This window comes from Lissotriton vulgaris, chromosome 3_2 (assembly GCF_964263255.1).
Source record: "Lissotriton vulgaris chromosome 3_2, aLisVul1.2, whole genome shotgun sequence".
Classification (NCBI taxonomy): domain Eukaryota; kingdom Metazoa; phylum Chordata; class Amphibia; order Caudata; family Salamandridae; genus Lissotriton; species Lissotriton vulgaris.
In genome coordinates, this window is record NC_141690.1 from 69,365,115 (window position 1) to 69,389,944 (window position 24,830).

Genomic DNA, 24,830 nt, shown 5'->3' on the forward strand with positions numbered 1-24,830 from the left:
ATGTAAAGTTATCCCTCTTCAAAACACACCTGGTAGTAGCTACAACACAAATCTGGTGCAGGAAGCTCAACAAAGAAACCCTACCAGCACAAGCATCTCTGGGATAGGCTCGGGCTAGCTTGCAGTTTCAATCTTACCATTACATCTTACACCTATATGCTGCCTACCAAGTGCCCTTGAAGTCTTGACCCAAGGCACAGGTCTGCTTTTCGGATCTGGGAAAGTCTGAATTGTTACCGCTGTTTCATAGAGCTATGCCTACATTCATATCATTAACAACTAGTGATGTTTGGTAGCTACTCAGCTGTCCAAAGCATCAGCCGATAAGCAGAAATTCACAGCACTGGATAGAGCAGGAAGTTGAGGCACTTGGGGTTGGTGAGTTTAGGATTGTGGAAAAATTTGGTTCATACAGTTCACCAACACCACTCAACAAGCAGTGGTCTTCAAAATGTTCCACTGTCTGCAACATACCTAACCACACCCTCACCACTTCCGCCGGAATGGGCAAGACTCATTTGTCATGTTTGCCTTTAGTGGGCTGTTTGGATTTTTCATATTCTTGACTTCTTCAGTGATGTAACTTTGAGGGCAGCACCAACACTTTGAAAATGGTTCCAGCACCACTGAATTGGGTGCCTTTGTTTGGCATTTTCATACTTTCTGGCCTGGGTGCCTTTGTTTATCTGTTTAGAGTGTTTTCAGAACATTTTGGTTTATTTTGTCACATAAGCTACGTAAAAGTTGTATCTTTGAACTCATAGTCTGTTAAAAATGCCTTACTTTAGTATTGTCCTTTCCCTAAATCAGCACATAGAGCACTGGAATTGTCCCTTTTCAATGCATTAGTGATTTTAGCTAATGTCTTCCAAAATTGTGCTTTAAATGTACTTTTGATTTAATCTTTTTAAACATTTTCACAGGACAGGGGAACATCCTATCAAAAACTTACTTTGAGGAAGGCTCCCTTACTGAAATTCAGATCGGGTATTTCATACAAATGTTATCAGTGCCAGTTGATAGTGGGTGGAGTCAGTGGAGGAAGTGGGTGGGGCCAGAGAAAAGAAGGTGTGTCCTCTGAAAAACATTAGAGCACCTGCACTTCATATTTTACAAATTAAGCACTGCTGATGCGTGGTACTAGGCAGGACTGCATCAGATTTTTGTACTTCCACCAAATATCCACAAGTCACATCACTTAATTGAGAGAAGTTGCATAAGACAATAGCAGACATGAAATTATTTTTATTTTCTTTGCAGATTCATTGAAGGTAACAAGATAGCAACGATTTCAAGATATGCGTTTAGAGGACTTCGAGATCTTACCCATCTGTAAGTCTGCCTTTTGTTATTCATTAATGCTAGTGTAACAAAGCCAAAAATACTGTCATATGAAAGCATTGACAAAAAGAACATTAACCTCTGACGAGTTTCCGTGCACCCCTTCCTTGTTTTTGTATGTTAGCAAATTATGGCTTTTTGAAAATAGGCAAAATGAATGATTGAAGTCGCAGCCAACATTTACAGCTAACTTCCGGTTATGAGTATGAATCCAGCAAGGTCAGCTCCGCCTTACTTCCTCCTGGAGCTAGTAAATTTAACACCACTAAAATAAGTAATAGTAGGATCCGCTCTTTATATAAGGCTGATAAAGTATAAAAGAGCAGTATGAAGAATTGTGTAAAACAAGTTACTATTTTTATTTAGGACTCGCTCCCATGAGCTATTTTCCCTTTTTTCTTCACACCCTCTCAGCTATCTTCTCTTCATTTATTGAATTTTATTTCTGCTTATACACGTACAAACGTCTGTAACCCTGCATATAAGGAATGCATTCTTTTAAATGGATCACTGACAGAATATCGACAGACAAAATATCGAGAGGACAAAATATCGAGGTCAAAATATCAACTGCAAAAATATCCACTTCCTATCTTCAAACAGGTAAGTACAAAAATATCGACTCCAAAATATCGAGTGTAAAAAATATAGACTGTCAAAATATCGAATTTTTTAAATGTCTTAAAAGTAAATTAAAAGTAATATAATAGTACATTAAATTAATTTAAACATATTTAAAATACTTAAATAAACGTAAAATGGAGAAATAATTAATGTAACAAAATTCTTTTTTTTAATACACACATATATATATATATATATATATATATATATACATATTATTTACAAATCATATACAATATTTTTACCGTAGGATAGGGAAAGGGTTACATTTACTGTAACGACTCCAGTGAGTGCAACAGTAGGGAAAGCATTGGATAGCGTAGGGGTAAAAATTACTATTCCCACTCCAGAGAGTGCAACAGTAGTGAAAGCGTTGTATAGCGTAGGGGTAAAAAATACTATTCCCACTCCAGAGAGTGCAACAGTAGGGAAAGCGTTGGATAGCGTAGGGGTAAATATTGCTATTCTCACTCCAGAGAGTGCAACAGTAGGGAAAGCGTTGGATAGCGTAGAGGTAAAAATTACTATTCCCACTCCAGAGAGTGCAAAAGTAGGGAAAGCGATGGATAGCGTAGGGGTAAAAATTACTATTCCCACTCCAGCTAGTGCAACTGTAGGGAAAACATAGGATAGCGTAGGGGTAAAAATTACTCTTACCACTCCAGAGAGTGCAACAGTAGGGAAAGCGTTGGATAGCGTAGAGGTAAAAATTACTATTCCCACTCCAGTGAGTGCAACAGTAGGGAAAGTGTTGGATAGCGTAGGGGTTAAAATTACTATTCCAACTCCAGTAAGTGCAACAGTAGGGAAAGCGTTGGATAGCGTAGGAGTAAAAATTACTATTCCAACTCCAGAGAGTACAACAGTAGGGAAAGCGTTGGATAGCGTAGGGGTAAATATTACTATTACCACTCCAGAGAGTGCAACAGTAGGGAAAGCGTTGGATAGGATAGGGGTAAAAATTACTATTCGCACTCCAGTGAGTGCAACAGTAGGGAAAATGTTGGATAGCGTAGGGGTAAAAATTACTATTCCAACTCCAGTGAGTGTAACAGTAGGGAAAGCGTTGGATAGCATAGGGGTAAAATTACTATTCCAACTACTAAGTAGGGCAAGTAAATACTTCTTATTTAAATATAAATAATATAAATAGTAACACCAATTTCAAATTGATTAAAATATTTTACAATTGTGTAAAATATATTAAATAATCAATTTAAAATACAAATAAAAATTATTTGATACTAAAAATTACCTACTAATAGTAATTATTTACCTATTAAAAATAAAATAATTAACAATTTAAAAGTATTTTTAAAAATTAACTCAATAAATGTTTTATTCAAAAATGTAATTACTTACAATTAAATTACTTCACAAGCTATTCCCCTAAAAACACACAACCCACTACAGAAATGTATTTATTAAAAGTAACATAATTATCAATTAATCAATTACAATAAATTTCAAAATATATTTTAATTAATTACAAATTAATAATTAATTTACGATTAATTCTAAATAAATACAATAATTAAAATAACATATTTCAATAATTATAATTAAATTACTTCCCACCCTATTCCCCTATAAACCCACAACCTGCTACAGAAAATAAAATACTAAAATTAACATATTCATCAATTAATCAAATAAATTTAATTACCAATTATATTTTAATTAATTGCCAATTAATAATTAATTAACAATTAATTCTAAATAAATACCCAAACATTTAATTACATATTTAATTAATTATAATAAAATTACTTCCCACCCTATTCCCCTATAAACCCACAACCCGCTACATAAAAAAATTAATAACATTAACATATTTATCAATTAATCAATTAAAATTAATCACCAATTATATTTTAATTAATTGCCAATGTTCAATTAATTAACAAATAATTCTAAATAAATACCAATAACTAAAATGACATATTTAATTTATTATAATTAAATTACTTCCCACCCTTTTCCCCTATAAACCCACAGCCCCCTACAGAAAATAAATTGCAAAAAATAAAATATTAATCAATTAAAAAATAATTAGCAATTATATTTTAATTATTTTCCAATTAATAATAATTTAACAATTAATTTTAACTAAATACCAATAAATAAAATAACATATTTAATTAATTATAATTATATTACTTCCCACCCTATTCCCCTATAAACCCACAACCCGCTACAGAATTATATTACACAAAAATTAAACATTAATATTAACTTACCTTAAATTCGATATTTTTGTTGTCTATATTCTGTCTAGTCGATATTATATCCATTCTATATTTTTGGTTCGATATTATTGCTATTCTAGTCGATATTAATTTTTTCTACTCTATATTTTTGTAGTCTATATTATGTCTAGTCAATATTATGTCTATTCTATATTTTTGACTCGATATTATGTCTAGTCGAAATTAAAAACTCTATATTTTGACTAGTTACCCTTTTAAATACCGCACAGCCCTGCCAAGTAGCACGCATCGGCCGTGACTCTAACGCATTTCAGTGCGGTGGTCCGCATCACCGCACTGGAATGCAAAGTCACGCATAAATGGGATGGCAGCTCCTTGCTGATAGTGCTAATTAAACTAAAAGAGTGGCAGCGCGTGCTGTGTCACGCACGCTGCTCCTGGGCCTGGGGGCTGACAGTAACTCACTCACTGGCAGCTACAATTTATTATTAGATTTCCCAGTGCTGCATTCATAGCGATTGACGTCACGACTCAGCAGTGCTGTGCCCAATAGGCGCGCCGCGTGCCAGAGGAGTCATGTCCTGCTTCCGCTGGCTGCAGTTAAACTTGTGTCAGGCCGGAAAATGTTGCTCGGCGGTAAATTGAAATAAATGATCCCGCAACCCAAACCAGGGACCCGTCGGCAGCTGAAGAACAACACTGTGCAGCCGAGCTGTTCCTGCTGCTCAGCCAGTGAGTAAAGTGAGTGAGTCTAAAGCCACCCAGCAGGAGCAACATTGAACCTACCCGGAGCTTCAATTAAGCTGAACCTGGCCTTCTGCGTGAAAGATACCACATGCCTTTGTCATTGCTCCATATATTTAACTACACAACCGCCAGTACTGCTGTCTTATTATATCTCAATTCGTACCACCATATTGAACATCCAACAACATGTGTACTAGACTACTAGCTCAGTCTGAATCAATCTTTTCTTTTTATAATTTTGTTCTCAAAACCAAAGCATTTGTGCAATTGTTTACACTTTTACATTTTTACATCATAATTGCAACAAAAAACACAATAAAAACATTAAATGCTACAAATATAGAAATTCATACATTCAATCTCTCATTCAACCTTTCCAACACTCAACCAACACATCCCATACATTCACAGCACACAAAAGGAATATTTACAATTCAATTCTTTTAAATCCTTAAATTATTATTAAACAATGCCATAGAACCAAATTATCAACACTTCTTTATTATTGTGTCAAATTCAAGCTTGTTATTCTGCATTCTTATGGCTATCTAGAATTGGTCTACACATTTTGAACTCTTAATCCTTTTAGAATTCTCTTCAGGACCCAAAGGCTTTCTTATCTTGAAGCCTTGTAATCACCCGACGCGGGACAATCTATATCTTTGACAATCGTCTTATCCAAACTTCAAGAACTTCAAAACTGGGGACTCTTGTTTCCACGATTTTTTTTACACCAGTCCTTTGTGCTGACTTCAATGTATGCGTAAGTTTTGAGGGGCAGCCTCTATGTGCTCAGCTCAAGCCGCATGAATTGGCATGTCCGGAGGTTGTAATCTCTAAGGACGTGCGCCCGTCAGGGTTTATTTACGGCATCTCAAGAGAACTCTAAAACGATTAAGAGTTCCAAACGCGTAGACCAATTCTAGATAGCCATAAGAATACTGAATAACAAACTTGAATTTGACACAACAATATAAGTGTTGATAATTTGGTTCTATGGCATTGTTTAATAATAATTTAAGAATTTAAAAGAATTGAATTGTAAATATTCCTTTTGTGCGCTGTGAATGTATGGGATATGTTGATTGAGTGTTGGAAAGGTTGAATGAGAGATTGAATGTATGAATTTCTATATTTGTAGCATTTAATGTTTTTATTGTGTTTTTGTTGCAATTATGATGTAAAAATGTAAAAGTGAAAAAAATTGCACAAATGCTTTGGTTCTGAGAACAAAATTATAAAAAGAAAAGATTGATTCAGACAGAGCTAGTAGTCTAGTACACATGTTGTTGGATGTTCAATATGGTGGTACGAATTGAGATAGAATAAGACAGCAATACTGGCGGTTGTTTAGTTAAATATTGGTCAGAGGCTTGGCCTTACTGTTGGGAGCCCAAACCCAGTGGTGTTATTGTTTGTCAGTGCTCCTGGCATAGCTGAGACCTACGCTGAATTTGTCCCCGGATACGCCAAATCTGCGTTTCTGTTTCATTGCCATGCAGCTAGCACCGGTGCAGCCCTGTCTCCAGAAGGCACTCTTGTGAGAGGTCAGACTGTATAGGCTGCTTTTATTTTTGTGGCCTTGTCAGCCTAGGTGCTGTTGATTGTCCTAATGCAAAAACGTTTGCATCAAGTTTAAATGAATGGGAGTCTCACATCGCTTGCAAAACATGTCTACATCACACGAGAAGGCAGCTTTCTCTTTCCTTGCCCTGCCCTCCGCCAGTACATCCCCTTGTCGTCGCTCTCACGTGTAAGTTTGGTATCCAGTCATGTGACTGATGTATTTGTGCGACAGGTCAGTGTGTATGCTGATATTATTTTGGTCTGTTTGTGAACCTTTAAGACCTAAGGCATTAATTCACAGACATGATACAGTGCCCCGGATGCCCGCGGTATTGATAATCCTCACTTTGGAACCTGTCAGCTGATTTCCCTAAACTTCAATGAGCGATGCCAATGTGAGGCCCTTCTTTAGTGCCGCTTTGGCAGGGCCGTTTCTACCATTAGGCAGAACTAGGCGGCAAAAGGGCTAGGGCGGCAAAAGGAGGAAAAATGTTGTAGGCCTTGATGTCACATTTGGCGCCACTGGAGGGGGTTGTGTGCGCTGCGATCTGTGCGGTGCCAGCATTGCTGCGCTGCACGTGCCATCAGGGTCACAGTACAGACAGAACAGACAGAGAGGCAGGGAAACAGTCAGGTACATAGGTATGCACCAAGACAGGGGTGCGCCGGGGGTGACAAGTGGGGTGACGCACAGCTGGAAACTAATAGCTCTCCTGTCAGTAAAAAGCGAATGTGTGATCAGATGAATCCGTCTCTGGACTGGCCTCGCTCTGCCCCTCCCCCGCTCAGTGGCAGGAGTTACTGTTCTCAGAACTGTGACCACAAAGACTGCAGAGACCCCCCTGATAAATATACACGCAGGACTACGCCATACCTATCTACTCTTCATGACCGCGCTGAGGAGAGTAAAACATGGGGGCATATGGCCTCGTGAAGACAGAACATAAAACGAAGGAACGCAAAGACCAGCAGAGAGATAGAAAAGGTAAGAACAAAAAGCTGAAACATTCCGGGGAGTGGATGGACATGGAGGGCCTGGCAGAGTCATGGAGGTACAGGTGGACACAGAGATAAGAACAAGAGCAGCTGCACATTGAGGTGGGTGCTGGGGGGGTGGGGTGGTAAGTTGCAAATGGTTATGGCAGCTGAGCGAGAGAGGAGGGTTAAGCGCAGTGTGGGGGTTGAGGAGAGGAGGAGAGAGGAGAGATGACATGACAAGCCGGTGTGCTGTAATTACCATGTGCGCTTTAAGCACTAACAGCCGAAGTGAGGAGACCTTGCAGCGCCAAGTACACCGCGATAGGGGGAGCTGCAGAAGGACGAGGGTATTGGGAGGGAGGGGGTAGGGCTACAGAGACAGGGAAAGATACAGGGGGATGTGTGAGGAGGTACGAGGGGAGGGGTGAGGAGAGAATTGCTTAAGTGGATGAGGGAGAAAGAAAAGAGAGGACGGAGGAGAGAACAGGTCAAGGAGAGTGGGCAGGCAGTCAAAGGCCGGCGCTTGTTTCTCAGTGTCCTTCCAAGCCTTCCTGCTTGAGACGGCCCATCTGGAAGTGTGTATGTGAAAGAATAAGGTTATAGAAGCATAATGGGGAGATTAAGGGTTATCTGTAATTCGAAAAATAAATGGCCTTGCTATTGAGAGACAATTTGCCATTCTAGGAAATAAGTAGGCCTGAGTGAAAGTTTCATTACGGCTGCCAAATACCAAGAAATGAGAATATTGGCATTGCATGAATTTTATAAATAATTTCTTGCCATTTTCCTATTGTGAAATTTTGCTTACTTTTCAACCAGAGGACACTAGTTCAAGGAGAAAAGTCCTTACAAGAACGTTAGAACTGTGTTTGAGATGCATTTGTTCTCAAACAAGTCTCCTGCTGGTATCATTTGTGATTTTTTGCTTTATTACCTGGAGTAAGCCTGTGTGTGTCAATTTCATTTGAGATATTGTCCTAGAGCATTTTAGGAAATGTGCGTCATTTTGTTAAATATTTGTAAAATCAACGTCTATTTTGAGAACAAAATCACAATTTCGTCAACCCCCAGTGTGGAGTGGACAGTTAAAATTAGTGGTGAGAAAACCCTGCATTCTGGTTAAACTCTCTGTTGTTCTTCGTTGTTAATGGTAATGATACAGAGTTGTGAATAATTTCGCTGTCAGTAGGGAGTGTATAACATCCAGCTATCTAGTCTTCTTGCTACTAGCCCCTAATACAAGTTATTTTATATCTAATGCTTTGTATATATAATTCTTTTAGCCTGGATGACAGGGGGAGTGAGTGATGGTAGTAAAAGGGATGGGGCGGCATTTTTCAATTCTCGCTAGGGCGGCAAAACACCCTGCGCTTTGCTGCGTGTCTCACAGCAGATCTGTACTGGCTGGTGAAGCAGGGTTATAGAGCACCTGCTGGTGATTGGCCTGGTATGGATCAAAGTCTAGTCGGACTGATGCAGCCCTTCCTGTGATATAAGTGTAGAAGTCCCAGTCGGGATCCGGCCCAGGGAAGTTAAAGCTAGGTGTGCAGCAGGTTCTACTGTGCATGTTTCGAAAAATACAACAACCAGTGCGTGCAGCATAAGCAAGTTTACACGCATTGATTCTCTTATAAGTTGAAAACACTACTACGGCGTTCAAAACGATCCCAATGTGCAAATGTAGTCCACTCTTAACTGTTTCTTTTGCTAACGTGGGGGGCACTTTGACTTTTGTGCTCGAGCTGATTTTCAATCCCAGTCTGGCCCTGACGGGGGAATGTTTCCTCTCCAGCCTGCGCAGGTAACTCTTCTGACTACTCAGGCCTAGACTGTCAGCAGCTCGTTGCCTTACATTAATTAGCACTACCTTCTCCTGCAGCCTAGTGGACCCTGCCTATCCCCATCCGAAGAACTTGGAAAACGCTCAAGGCAAGTGCTCATCCTGGCAGACACATTTCCTTGGTACTTCTGGTGGCACAGTCTACTCAGGTGTGTCAGGCACTCTCTCTGCACTGACGTACACTCATCACTGCAGCATGTACATTAACCTACTAGCTCAGCCTTCGAGTTTTAGTTATATTGTTGTACTGACAACCAGAGGCATGTTTGCATTAATTTCATGATATTATTAGATACACTGGTCTCTAAAACGTGCTCAGTGCCTAATACATAGCATAGATCCACAAGTGATGTCTTGTCAAGTAAAGCGTATGGCTCCACAGGCCTCCTGCTAACTTCCTCGAGGTGTGATGGAAGATGGTGCTGCAATTGTTTTACAGAAGGGTCATCTTAGAAAGAGATTTTGTTTAGTGAGGTTCTTATTTGGAGGTATTTGTACCCTGTGCTGGAAATGGAAACCCTTTTACTCTGGCCGTTCGCAAATTCCAAGTGTGAGCTGGCTGCAGAATGGGGCCAAAGTCACGAGGGTCGGTGTCATGCAGCGGTAAGAAGCTTTCTCATACCTCTCTCTGCTTCCTAAAAAACCCCTAAATCTGGGGCATGACTGCAGCAACACAAACTCTTAAGGTGGTACCCCTACATGTATGTAGCCTTCTCACACCCCCTACCCAAAAAAACCTGAACCTGGGGCCTGGCTGCAGCGAGGCACAGCTTCCAAGCAGCACCACTATATAAGGACACTAGGTTAGTGTCCTTCCATTCCTGGTGTTTTTGCAGCAGTTATAAGATATTCTTAGATTTTCTTGTTGCTCAAATGGGTGTAACTTCCTATATTTATATGTTTCTGTAGTCCTCATTGCTTGATTTTGCTCAAGAGAAAGTGTCACTCATAGTCGCTCAATGTCACTCATAATTGCACTATTATAAAAATGTCCCACATAAATAATCTGAAACCTTGGCATCTATGCCCGTGCTCTGTTGCCACGTGTGCCACATGATATGCAAATCCCCTAATAAACATTTAAATTTCATTGTCATTATGAGTGACATTCAACAACTATGACTGACACTTTCTCACAAGCAAAATCAAGCAATGAACATGTGATCCTCGCAGTCCTCCTTGCCCTGGTCCACAAAACACCGCAGGTGTTGCTTGAGGGACTGGTTGAGACGCTCCGTCTGGCCGTCCGTTTGTGGATGGTAGCTCGTGGAGAGTGCGGTGCGGACGTGGAGTGAAGACCACCACGCCTTCCAGAACTGCGCCGTGAACTGCGAGCCCCTGTCGGATACGATCACTCTTGGCAGACCGTGCAACCTCACCATATGCATCAATAGCAGTTTGGCCAGCTGACCCGCAGAAGGCACTTGCCTACATGCCACGAAGTGCCCCATCTTCGTTAGGTAGTCCACAACCACCAGGACAGCGGTACATCCTTGGTCCAACGGAAGCCCCACTATGAAGTCCAACGAAATGTTCTCCCAAGGCCTGTAGGGGGTTGGAAGAGGCTGCAGCAGCCCCTGTGGGCGGCGATGATAGGATTTCACAGAGGCACAGGTGTCACAGGCCTTCACCCATCCCGTGGCGTCTGCTCTCAAGGATGGCCACTAGAACTGTCTGGAAAGGTACTCAATAGTTTTTCCCCCCCCCCGAATGACCGGCACTAGGTGCCTCGTGACACCAGCAAAACTCCTGTTTCCGAAGATGCAAGGTGGGAACCAACAGCTGACTTCCGCGAACCGGTATACCATCCCTCACCTGCCACTCCCTGTGACATCGCAGCCAGGTTTTCCACGCAAAAGACTGGACACCCCGCTGTACTCCTCGGAGAAACGTATCCGGTTGGAGAACCCCGATCACCTTGTCAGGGTGAATGATGGGACCGATAGTCGAGGAGGGCTGAGTCGCTGGGTCTGATTGGCGCGACAGAGCGTCTGCCTTCCTGTTCTCCGCACTGGGTCTGTAGGTGATGGTGAAATGAAAACCCGAGAAGAAAAGCATCCACCGCAACTGACGGGGAGTGAGGAGTCTAGCTGCGGTCATGTACTGGAGGTTCCGGTGGTCTGTGAACACAGTTACCACGTGCCTCGCCCCCATCAACAGATGCCGCCAGTCTGTAAACGCCTCCTTTATGGCCAGAAGCTCATGCTCTGCGATATGGTAGTTTCTCTCCGCATCGTTCAGTTTTCGTGACATGAAAGCCACCGGGTGTAGAACACCTGTTGCTGCATGTTTCTGGGACAAAACGGCCCCGAGAGCCACTGCCGAGGCGTCTGCTTCCACTATGTAGGGTTGTTCCGGGTCAGGGTGAGCAAGGGCAGGAGCTGTTACGAAAGCCCGATTTTATTTATTTATTTATTTATTTTTTATTTTCAAAACCTTTATTGTTCTCATCATCGTGTACACAGCTATTCAGCCAACAACCCAGAGGCAGGCAGCTTATTCATAGAGCGTTATCCTGCCAAGGCGGATTTATGACGTACACTTGTGCAAGTTCTCAACATTTATATAGAACTAAATAACCAATGGAAACAACTATCAGTGAGTGTCGTGTAACTGCGAGCATTGCCAAGAGTGAATGTACACTAACACGTCTTCCACCGTCTGTTGTTCCGTGAGTCTGGGCACGCACCACATTCCACACACACATACACATCAGCCCAACCTACTCTCCACACCGCAATCACTATCATTCTCTGTTGCCCCTGCCAGCCAGCCCCCGATTTAATTCCAGGAAGGCAGCATGTGCTTCAGGGGACCAATGGAATAGCTGTGAGTTCCGTAGTAGTTGGGTGATAGGAGCAACAAGACCCGAGAAACTGAATATAAAGCGTCTGTAAAAATTGGCAAAGCCGATGAAGCACTGCACATCTCTAACGCTTTGTGGAGCCGGCCAGTCCTTCACCGCTTTGACCTTCCTCTCTGCCATCTCCTGCCCATCCGGGCTCAGCATCACTCCCAAGAACTCCACCGTTGTGACGTGGAAATCGCACTTGCTGAGCTTGCAAAACAACTGGTTGTCTTGCAGGATCTTCAGGACTGCCGCCACGTGCCCGACGTGTGCTTCTACTGTATCCGAATAGATCAGGATGTTGTCTATGTACACCACTACATAGACGTCCAATATCTCCCTCAGCACATCGTTCAAGAAGTACTGGAACGCAGCAGGGGCGTTACAGAGCCCAAAGGGCATCACCAAGTACTCGAAGAGGCCGTATCAGGTCTTAAACGCCGTCTTCCACTCGTCCCCTGTCTGCATGCGAACTAGGTGATACGCCCCCTTGAGGTCTAGCTTCGTGTAGATCCTAGCCGTCTTTACTTGCTCTAGTAGAATGTTGATGAGCGGCAGGGGATAACAGTTCTTGACCGTGATGGCGTTGAGGGCCCTGTAGTCCACGCAGGCGCGCAACTCCCCTTTGGCCTTTGGAATAAAAAAGAGGGGGGACGCCGCCGGAGACTTGGAAGGCCTGATGAAACCCAGATCCAGCAGTTTGTCAAGATAGGAGTGCAGGTGGAGGTTCTCTGGTCCTGTTAGGGTGTATAAACGCCCGCTCGGTAAACTCGCTCCTGGGTTCAAGTCAATCGGGCAATCGTACTGCCTATGAGGGGGTAGCACTTCGGCTTGGACGTCGTCGAAGACACCTTGATACACATGGTACTCCGCTGGAAGGCTCACATTTTTCTCTGCTGCTGTGGCAACCACCAAAGACGGGGCTTGTGTTGGCCTTCCCCTGTTCTGCCCCAGCCCACACTGCTGAAGACAATAAGGCGAATCCAGGACGACCTCTCTGGATATCCAGTCTATCGACGGATTGTGTTTCTGGAGCCAGGGCAAACCCAGGATGATTCCGTACTGCGGGGCCCGTATGATGCCGAAGTCTATGGCTTCTTGGTGTCTTTCCTTGTACCTGACTTGCAGCTCGCCCGTGTGTTGGCCAATAGGTCCCGTGACAAGTTTGCGCCCATCACCGGCGAACACGTCTTCCTGTACGTCCTTCCGTAGCAAGCGAACACCTAGGCAACGTGCCTCTTCAACATCCATGAACAGGCCTGTGGCACCTGAATCAACCATAGCCGCCGTCGTAACCCATTCCTCCTGTACTAGCAGCATCAGGGGGATGAAGAGATGCCGTTGGTCAAGTAGGTCCTTGATGAGCAGTGAAGGGATGTAGGTACGACTCAGAGAAGCCCCTTCTCTATTCCGGGAGTCCGTTAGTTTTCCGACAGCGGGTCTACCGCCGCTGTAACCAGCCTTCCAGAACGGAAACGACTGGCTTTAGGTTTAGCGGGACATTCGCGCACGAAGTGACCTTTCTTACCGCAGTACAGGCACAGGCCCTGTTTGAGCCGGGATTCCTTCTCTGTGGGGGTAAGACTGGCTCTGACGGCCCCTATGTCCATCTGTTCAGGCCCCTGAGGTGGAGGAGCCTCAGATGACCCTAGACAGCTGCTCACTAGCGGGGCTTTGTCCCTCTTTTTATGGTCGCTGCGTTGCTCACCCATCCGGTGCTCCAGCCGCAATGCTAGACCAATCAGACCTTCGCAGCTGTCTGGCTGGAGGTCGATCTGCGCGATGACGTCTTTCAACTCCTCGCTTAGCCCCCGGTGGAAGAGCGATGCCCTTTTGGAGTCAGGCCAATTGGTTTCTGCTACCAGACGTCTGAAAGCATTCAGGTAGTGCAGCAGTCCCTGGCCGCCCTGACGTAGTTCCAGTAGCTCCCTGTCTGCCGTGTAGGAGTCGGCTCTCCGGTCGAACACCTTGGTAAACTCCTCCCTGAACGCTTCCCAATCGTGCAGGAGCGCGTCGTCTCGGCTCACAAAAGGCACAGCACACTGAGCCGCGTCTCCTGCCAAGTAGGAGATCATGAACGCGACCTTGGCTTGGTTGGTGGGGAAAGACTTGGGCTTGCACGAGAAGTGTAACGCCACTTGCGTCAGGAAAACCTGCACTTTGTTTGATTCCCCGGTGAAGCGCTCCGGAGTTGCCAACGGGATGGAAACCGGCATTTCCACTACAACCGCTGCTGGGGAGGTGGCGTGTGCCCCTGCGCCAAACGGATTCCTTTGGCTCCCATCCATCCTTGCCCTTAGGTCAGCGGTTTCCTGCCGCGATGCTTCCAGCTTATCTCGGACCGCAGCCAAGGCCATCAGAACATCCTCCATCGTGGCCATTGCGTCGACAGGCCGACCAGGAAGACAATTGTTATAGGTCGGATATTATGTGATCCTCGCAGTCTTTGGGATCGACCTACAGCTGGTACGGACCACCTCAGGGAGAACTTACCAGCGCTCTAGCGCACTGGCTGCCTACCGGATTCCCCGTGTGCGTGTGAGAGAAGCACAGGAAATGACTTCTGACTACTACGCTATGCGTGCCGCAAATACCAACACCCAGATAATATAGAGTGTTAGACCTGTTAGGATGTTTAATGTCACTTCCAAGTAAGATCAAACAGGAAATATAGTAACAGAAAGTAAGTAGTGTCAACGATACCCTTCACCGGTCAGCAACTCCTGGCGGAACCCCTCCTCGGCCGACAATGCCGAGCGACCAGTAGGGACCAACCGTCCTCCGCAAGAGCCCCCATCCAGGTAGCTCACCAACGGAGGGCACTGTGCAGAGTAGCGGCCGACAATGCCGCTCGAGTTCCGCTTGCTGCGGTAGGGTCAAAGGTTAGGCAACAAAGTAGGAGAACCTGCGGTTAACGTCACCGCTTGGAACCCCTGGTGTACTCTGAGACTGATCCGCTCAGGAGGGCGTCTCTCGATCAGCGCCGTTCGTTTCAATCCCCTTGGTAGCAGGCAGGCAGGCACTGAGGACTCACAGGGCCAGGCGGTAGGCTCCGTGACCGTGACGGAGTGAAAACGGTCCTGGCAGATTGCAAAGGTCCAAAGAACAAGAAAGGGAGACAAGCGCTGGCCTCGCGCTTCTCCCGTGGTGTGCTAGTCGCCACTAGCGTTTGGCAATATCCGGGGTGTGAGTCGGGTGCAAGTCTGACAGGAAACGAGGGAAACATTCATATCAGAAATTACACCCATTTGAGCAACAAGAAACTCGAAGAAGATCTTAAAACTGCTACAATGCACCAGAAAAGATCATAGCTACCAAGTTTTCGGATTGCTTATGTCTGAGGTGACATTTCCATGGATTGTGTGTACTTATGAATGCAATTCAGTGACCAAATGTGTGACACTGAGAATGACACTTTCGTGCACGTAAAATCAAGCAGAGAAGTGCATGGAAACATAAATGTCAGAAATTACACCCTTTTGAGCAACAAGAAGTTGTAAAAAGATCTCGAACCGCTGCAAAGCCTTCAAATGGAAACTCACTAACTTGCTGTCTTTCCAAGCAGGCACAGCTAAAATATGAAAGAATTTGTCAGAGGAGCTGTGCAGCAGCTCACTGCCGCCCCGTGCGGCAGCTCCGCAAGACGAGCTGAAAACGCACTGGCTACTTTTGTGAAATGTAGCCAGGCAGGCTGGACCACCTCATGGTCAGAAGGGAGCTTTAATGTGTGATTAATTCATTTCAGTGCAGTGATGCAGACATCAGCACTAAAATGCATTAATCTAACACCTGATGCATGGTACTTTGTAGGGCTTATGGGAAAATGCCCAGTGGAATAAAAATCATGTCCAGCCCTGACTTCTATCACATGTATTTTGAACTTTTTCATTATCATCCTGTTCAAATAGTACACAAGACAAATGGTTTGAAAGGATTATAAAAGCATAAACACAGAAAGACCTCTCAAGCAACAAAAAGTAGATTTTGCAATTAAAATACTTGTGAAACTAAATAGGCAACACAGCTCTATAACAGTGTAAATGGTAGCAGTGGGGTTCAATATTAAATAAAAATAATAAATGCATCCTGACAGCTAATAAACAGCCGTGCACACGCTGCGCCCAGGTGAGCATTCTACAAGGGTGGCTTTGGCCTACTTCCTAAAACAGGACAAACTGCCTGGCATGACAGTCACCAATGTTCTAAATTTGTCCCTCAAGTATGATACAAGCTAAGAGTGACAGAAGCAGAGCTCCTGATTACTGTGTATGGCTGCCTTCCTTCCTGACAGTCACCAATGTTCTAAATTTGTCCCTCAAGTATGATACAAGCTAAGAGTGACAGAAGCAGAGCTCCTGATTACTGTGTATGGCTGCCTTCCTTCCTTGTAATGAGCCATTACTTCCAGAAATATGGCATGGTTTTATAATAATTTCAATCATTTTGAGTAATGAAAAGTTTTGTTTTATGACTGTATATTCACGTCGGTTTACAGTACAGTGCCCCAAGCGCAATGGTGCTTCAACTTTATGTATGCATTTATGTGTCCCAATAGAGCAGCAGCTGTCAGTCGGCCATAGTACATGCACCATTGTCAGGACAGGCAGGATGGGACAGAAATGGGCTGGTGAAACCATGATGTCCAGGGGTGATGCAAACAGCAGGTGGGCCCACAGAGAGGGCAACGTGTTTTAAGTTGAACGCACCATGCTAAGCCCACTCTTGACCACTGTGGATGCATGCCGCGGGCTACTCGTTAGGCCAAGAAAAAGTTGAATCCAAGCTAAAGCTGCTACATAGACCATTAACTGTAGAGTCCCTTTCATGCCTGAAAGAAAACAGAAGGGGCCACTGAGTGCACTTGCGCTGGGCCTGGCGCGCACTTCTTGCTGCTGTTTATTGCAGAGCAGATTCTGTCTCTGCCTTCGCTTAGATAGATCAGGTCCACGTGTCCCAGAGACTGTGCCCATTCCTGGCCACAGCCGACTCATTTTTTTCTCAACACAGCTCCAGCAGTTGTGAAAACATTGTGTGACGGGCACAGTTGATAACTCCAACTTTCGAGGCGAGGAGGACTGCAGCAGTGCTGGCAAAGATGCTCTACACAAAGGAACGTATTTTCTTCCTGCACCTCAAGGAGGACATTTCTGCCTACATAACAAAGAGTGGTAAATTAGAGTACTTACCTCACTCATGCCTGGAGTGCTCTGAAACTTCAGACCTCGTCCTCATTGGTCCTGATGAAGACCACATGACCCGTAGAGACAACACTGGGCCGAAACATGTCGACAGCTCACTAGGTGTCGTGAATTACTAACTCACCTACTTCAACACTGCCATCTTTTATAATTTTTCTGGTCAATAAATCATCATACACAGGAAAATAGATATTTTTAACCTCTGTTCACGGCTGTTGCTACCCAGTCAGTCCCCCTCCATTTGGAGGACAGTAGAACCCCTGGAGAATGGAACACTCACGTGTTAGGCCGTATGATGATACTATTCACCTAACCACATTAGCAGAGAATCAAGATATACTTCACAAAGTGGTTCTGTGGTTGAGGGTCTCCAAAACAATCCCTGTGAGGCTCTGGTTTACTGACACACGTGATTCATTCTCTTTTGATCTTAAAATCTTAAAATTACAGTTGATAACTCACCTACAGCCACAATTCCAATGAAGATTGCAGCTGTGATTGCTGAGCAGCGCAGCTAAATTAAATTGCCTGGGGACAGGCAGCAAAACAGCAAGCTTCTGAAGCACTTATGTTGTTATTCATTTTGCAGTGCCTCATGGTGCATTCAATTCGGTGGAGCTGTAAACATGTTACTAAGAATTTTAGTGCGGTTCTGTGGTTGAGGGTCTCCAAAACAATCCCTGTGAGGCTCTGGTTTACTGACACACGTGATTCATTCTCTTTTGATCTTAAAATCTTAAAATTACAGTTGATAACTCACCTACAGCCACAATTCCAATGAAGATTGCAGCTGTGATTGCCGAGCAGCGCAGCTAAATTAAATTGCCTGGGGACAGGCAGCAAAACAGAAAGCTTCTGAAGCACTTATGTTGTTATTCATTTTGCAGTGCCTCATGGTGCATTCAATTCGGTGGAGCTGTAAACATGTGACTAAGAATTTTAGTGCGGTTATACAGACACCAGCACTAAAATGCGCTAGTCTAACCCCTGATGCATGGCACTTGATAGGTCTGAGAGGGTCCTTACAATTGATGGGCCCCACTGTAGAATGGGCTCAATGGGGATCCCCTAAATGGTTTGCCCCCTCTACTCTGCAGGGGCATGCTCGATAAAGCAGAGTGGCTTTCTCAAGCATTTAACTATTTCTTAATTTGTGCAATTGCATGCATACTGCAAGGCATGCACTGGCATGGCTTAGAGGGTGAGTGGGACCCCTCCAAAACAAGGAATCCCGGGGGCCCCCACACCACAGGGTCTGCGGGAGCCTCCGTTACCCCCCTGACTATCACCATGTGCAGATCGCAAAAGGGTTACATCCAGGGCAGAGGCCGGTCTATGCTTACCTCGCCCAGCAGAGTGAATCTTCCAGAAGCCAGGAGAGAACCTGCTGCTGGACCTTGATTGGAGATGAGCTGGAGAAGAGCGGCAGACACATTGAGCGCAAGGGCTGTGCCATGTAGTTCCTAGAAACCTAAATAGGATCTGCGTGTTTTGGGCAACATAAACTAAGGGATTGGGGTCCAGACACATTCCAGGCACCCCCAAAGGATATGTTAGTCTGTAGATCTGCTAGATCACAGTGCCACTATATGCCCCACAACCTTACCAAGGAGTGAATAGTTTCTGGCAACTATCGAACCTGACAACCCTGACCTCTCAGGGATCAGGGAAATAGTACAGTACTTTTCCCTCAGTTACTCATGCTCACCCAGTTTCAGAGAGATATCCGAAATAAACGGTGGAGATGTTTTCAATAAGCATTTATTGAACTAGCATCATCCTAGTATAACATATGTGTGCTGCACCAACCATTAGACAGAAACAGATGTATACGGTTATAAGCACCAACAGAGTAAATAAAAGGTAGAATTCTACCATGGTTCTAAAACAATACATATATGCAGGTATATAGATACATGGCAGTAATCATTAGTACTCCTGAGATGCAAAGCCTAACTAGATGTACCTAGGTGTACCTAGCATTATGTAGGTGTAAAGCCAAGAATCCCCCTAGGAAAGAGCCAACCCCATTACCTGATAGGAGAGAGCAAAGGACCCCATCTTGGTCTTGAGTTAGACACCCCGCAAAGGATTTCAAACCACTGTGTGCTGGAGTGTCTGCAGGCAGGGATTTCAGCTACTCGTGTCAGCATGGAAGTTTTTCTCCTCTGGTTTGCCCAGCAAAGATGTGGGACTTATATACCTGAAAGGTACCCTCAGGGGTTCTACCTAGATGTGTCATGGTAATGTACGCTTATCTACCAAGGATGATGATAGTGGTGACTTTTGTATAGAGTTAGTATGTAGAAGTATGTAGAAGATGGTATCCCTGCTGTGATACTAAGAATCCTCATGAATAATAAATGGTGCTAGTTTTTGTAGAAAACCACACAACATTTATTCGGCACGTAACTAGGTAAAAGGTCAGCACCAAAGCCATTATGTAGAGCAAGGTAGGATAAAGTAGGTAAAAGGTTGTGAAACTACCTAGGCCTATATTGGGGTGCATTGGGGATCATAACAGCTGGTTCTGTCCTTTGCATGAAGCCCTATCGGCTCCCAATCTCTTGATCTCGGCCTGGGGCGAAAATGTAGCGTAAGAGAGGAGAAGCAAATAGGGGGCCTCCAGCTCACTATGGTGAACACATGGGCTACCTGGCTCAGGTACCAGATGCAGCTCTGAGTGCCTGAAGTCTAGTAGTCACAAGCCTGATTTTAAGAACTCAAAATCTAGCAAGGTGAGACTGAGAAGCTTGTAGCAATTTGGGAGCTGCCTGGAATAAAAGCATAGGAAAGGGGCAGGAAGACCAGACTGGGCACTTAGCCCTCCAACTCCCTTTGAGTCTTTATTGCCATGGATGAGAAAGGCAGCCTTGATGGCCAGGGGGTAATTGACTGCTGCGCTGCACTAGGTTATTTCCACCTCAACCCCTCTAAATACCATAAGTAAGGACAACAACAAAATATGCAATCTATTAACAAACTTTTGACCTCAGTGAAAGCAGACAAATCAATGTCTCAGACCTTGCAGTACCCAGCGCAGCTTCATAGATAGCCTCAACCTGGGTACCCCATCAACCAAAGAAGTCATTCCGTTTTTGTTACATGATATTTTGTGAAAGGCTTGACTGACTTAGATCACTCCCTTAAAAATGCATAAACCAGGACTGATCATATCAAGAAAAGTGTTGCTGAGTACTTACATGAGAAAATTAGTGTGTTGCTAGGGTAGCTGCTCTGAAGCTCTTCCTGAGAGACCTGATAGACAAAATGGGTATTATGGAAATCGATTCAGGAGAAATAACATCAGGAACCAGGGAGTGAATAGTAAAGTCACTAATCTCAATTTTGTAAGTCATGATCACAACCTATTTTGAGACATTCTCTAGTTCTTTGATGACAAGGACAGCTAGTTTGATCTACTGCACCGTGTGTATCCTGCATTTGCAGGGAAAAAAGCTTGTCCCTGATGTCCCAACAACCGACGATTTCTTTAAACTCAGGGAAGACATCTTCGATACTGCTCACAAATGAGACACCATCACAGTTGCAGGCAGCATCATCACTCTGAATGTATGACACTGTTCTGCATTCTGTCCATCAATTGTTCTTTTTGCATTTGTCACTCCAAGTGGGACGGGTATGCCCAGACATTTGTCCCGTGCTCTCCATACCACTGGAGTTAAGCTATCCTGGCCGATGAGGGCCAGGATGCTTGTTTCCAGTCCAGGAAGGACTTGGCAGTTCGGGATCGACTGTTCCCATTGGGCGCAGGATCAAGAATGATTTGCATATGGTTTGGGTCCAAACTGTAATGGCATGGTGGCCAAAAAACGATGGATGTAGGCCCAGATCTCTATACTGGGGTGAATGTATGACATTTTCTGCATTCTGTCCATCAAGTGTTCTTTTTAGCATCATCACCCCCTTCCAGAATGTTTCATCTTTCACATTGGCAGAACATAGGATCACATCATCTCAACCGAGAAACCAAGAGAAAGTCCCTAGGCGAATGAATGAATGACTGCTCCAACATGAGCACAGAAATCGTGCTGCTTGAGATCTTTTAGAGACCTACTTAAAGCAGGTCTCCAACTGGATGGCAGCCAGCTATCTAAAGTTAAATGGGTACAAAATAGAGGTATTGGTGGTTGGCAACAACCATCACTCTGGGACTAGCTTAACTGGCCCTCATCCCTGGTCAACTCCCAAGTCAGAAGTGAAAAGTCTGGGTGTCACACTGAATAGTAATCTCACCATGGCTAGCCAGGCAAAGAGACTGGCATCCAGTTGCTTTGGCCTCATTGTAGCACTGAGGAAGATGCTAAATTGGCTATCAGTGGCTGCCCGCAGTGTTGTGTCGTTCCCCTAATCAGTAGAACTGCACGTATGTGGACAATGTAAGCTTTGGGATGGTGCCAGACTCATTATGTGCACCCATGCAGTGTATGTTCACATGGACCATCTAACTCCCAGTGCCACCATAAGCCCCCCTAACCTAGACAGGGTGCAAATAGTTCTGGCACCATCCCAAAGTTTATGTCGTCCACAAAAGCACAGTTCCTACTGATTAGTGGAAACTACATGGCATAGCATCCAACATTGCAGTATCGGATTTAAACTGGATTGTAGTGTTAGATGTGGGAAGACACTAGGATTGCCATACTACACTCCCCACTCACACACCCAGTCTCAAAGTCCAAGTTTAGGGTGACTGAAAACTTTTGCCATTTTGTCTTTGCCCTGACATGGAGAATTGTCTGTTTGCTCTAACGTTAACATGAACTACTGTAAAAGTAGGTAGGTGAGGGCCAGGGAACCTGTACTCCTTGTTAGGAACTAGTAGTGTTTTAGGGTATTCCCCACCCACAATCTGGTGATCCCTACAACGCTGGAATGTCCCCCAGCCTTCTTCAGAACAGTACTGCACTTGCAAAAGGATACCAGGCAGACTGAAACTGCTGCATTTGGCACCTGAAACCTCTTCCACTTGAAATCCAAGGAAATATACATTTCCAAGAATCATACAGCTTTTTAGGGGTCTTGAGGTAGTAGCCAAGAGGCTACTATCCGTAGGGTGCCTACACCCTTAGTGTTATCACATCACGTGGGGGAGTGGGCACAATCCCTGACCCTGATTGGAGGGTGCCTGCTATCTGCAAGATGGCGGCACTGAAGAGTGGGCTTCACCTCGCCCCCCACACCTGGGGTGTGGGGTTGGTAGATGTGGGCACACCTTCTGGGCTTCCCATCGAAAAGTGGGTGAGACAGGAAGGGGGCCAGGAAGGAAGCCACACCTCTTTTAACCTCTTTCAAGGCTAAGCACTTGCTAAAAGTAGCTAAAGAGCTCATGCAAAATAGCATCCTGGAACACCAGGCAGGGAAAAGGAAACTTTTTAAAAATTACTTTTTTTAATAATTATTTAAAAAAATGTGACTTCACAATTGTAATAGATTTTTAATAACTCATAAATATATTCAACTAACTATTAAAAATACATGTCTAATGATCTTTCAAACCGGTCCCATACCCCAGCTACAATATTATTCTGTAGTCTGAATCTCTAAATAGGACAATCAGGCCTGCCACAGTAAAACAAAGTTTTTAGGGCCTTGTCACTGTACGGATATGATCACATACATTTTCTCTATGTCCCATTTTTAAATACTGTGCACTCTACCTTGTGGGTTACAAAGTTTTTATAGGGGTGACTTACTAATATTTAAAAGGAAGGCTTTAACCCCTTGGGCGCGGCAACAATTCTGCGCCTGTGCGGCCGTTTTAAAGAGTGGGCAGGTTCATGGCGGCCCCCAGCCGACATCAGCACACACCCACCGTGGGCCGTCATCAGCATGGAAGGGGTTAACCTCTTGCAAATGGTAGAAGATCTGGGGACCATGGTGGGAATACTACGGTCTGGATCTGTAACCTCGTCTTGACGGGTGTATGATATAATCAAGAAAATTTTTACTACGCGTGCCGCTACCACGCAGCCCAACTACGAATGCGTCTTAACCACGCATTCCTTTACCGCACATTCCTTTACCACAAAATCTCATGGTATAGACATGAATAGTAAAAGGGTATATGTGGCTAAGGTCGCCTAATACCCCGCCTCCCCCCGACTGTGCCCTACCCCAGCCCCACCTGCGCTGTCCCTTAAACTACCCCAACTCCTTCCACTGCCCTAAAACTTACCCCAACACTAAAAACTACCCCAACTGCCCATTCCTCTTCCACTGCCCTAAACCTAAAATCCTACACTACCCCACACCCCGCCCCCATGCTGTCCCTTAAACTACCCAAACCCCTTCCACTGCCTTAAAACCCACCCCCACACCCCCACTCATCTCACCCCGTCTTCCTGCTTCCTCCGTCTCCACTGTCTTCCATCCCTGCAGCAGCTAGCAAGCGCAATGCCTTAACCAAGCATATGCGTGGTTAAGGCAAGCGTGGTAGAGCTTGCGTAGACGGAACACTTGTGGTTCAGACCGCTGTGTTCTGACTGTTTCCCGGCCTTGATGTCTGTATTGTGGTGCTATTGCGACATTGGTGGTGTGTATGTTTTTGTTTTGCTGTTTGGAAAACAAACACATTTAAAAAATTTTTTTAACTTTAACACGTCAGACTACAGTTTTTACACTGCAGCAGTCAGGCTACAATGGAAGGCCTGAAGCCAGGATTTCCTATAACTTTTCATACCATGGGTGTATTTTGCCACCATATATTATCGCCCTAGAGAAAAGTTAAATATGTCAATCAGGTATTGGCCAATTTCTTGATGTTTTAGAGTTCAGCGCACATACACTGGGCACCGGACAGTAGTGTGCCAGTGTGTACAGTCTAAAAATCTGCAACAAAATTTAGCAGAAAATGGGTGTGACCACAAAAAAGAAGCCTTTTACAGGTGCAAGCATAGTCAAGTATATCCTATCTAGCTTTGTTGTTCCAATGCCCAAAATCTAAGTTTTGGCAAGCTCATGACCAAAATCCCACTGAGGACAGACACAAGATGGAGTGCCCACTGTTCCCCCTGTTGTTTGCCACATAAATGGAACCATTGGTTAAAAGAATCCATAACAATCTTGACATCAAGAGAATCACAGTGAAATCGAAGAAATACAAGTTGCCATTATACGCTAATGCATACATACCTTTGCTTTATGGCCAACCCGCAGACAGGGCTACCATCTCTCGTAGCCAATCGTTCCACTTTTGCAGGCCTTTCTTATTTTAAGTTTAACTATACAAAGTAATATGGAGTGGGAATGACAGATCATCAGCAAACTTACAAGTGTTCTTTATGGGGTGGTTGCTTTGGCTGGACACTGGGTCCTAAAAAATATTTTGGGATTTCAACAAAGAAATGTGTAGATGGGGCAAGCTGGTGATCCCATGGTGGGGTAGAGTGATGAGTGTCAAAATTCGCTTTCTCCCATGTTTTCTGTAAGTCGTGCATTTCCTCAGCCCCATGTTG

At 44.5% G+C, this 24,830-nt stretch overlaps 1 protein-coding gene across 1 annotated transcript in view; it reads left to right on the forward strand.

Annotated features, from left to right (window-relative positions):
- The window catches only part of LGI2 (leucine rich repeat LGI family member 2), a 403,046-nt gene that overhangs the window by 218,981 nt on the left and 159,235 nt on the right, over nt 1-24,830 (forward strand). The window contains exon 4 of the mRNA XM_086964016.1: nt 1,261-1,332. Within this exon, the coding sequence (XP_086820142.1) occupies nt 1,261-1,332 (72 nt within the window). The remainder of the gene's footprint in view (nt 1-1,260; nt 1,333-24,830) is intronic.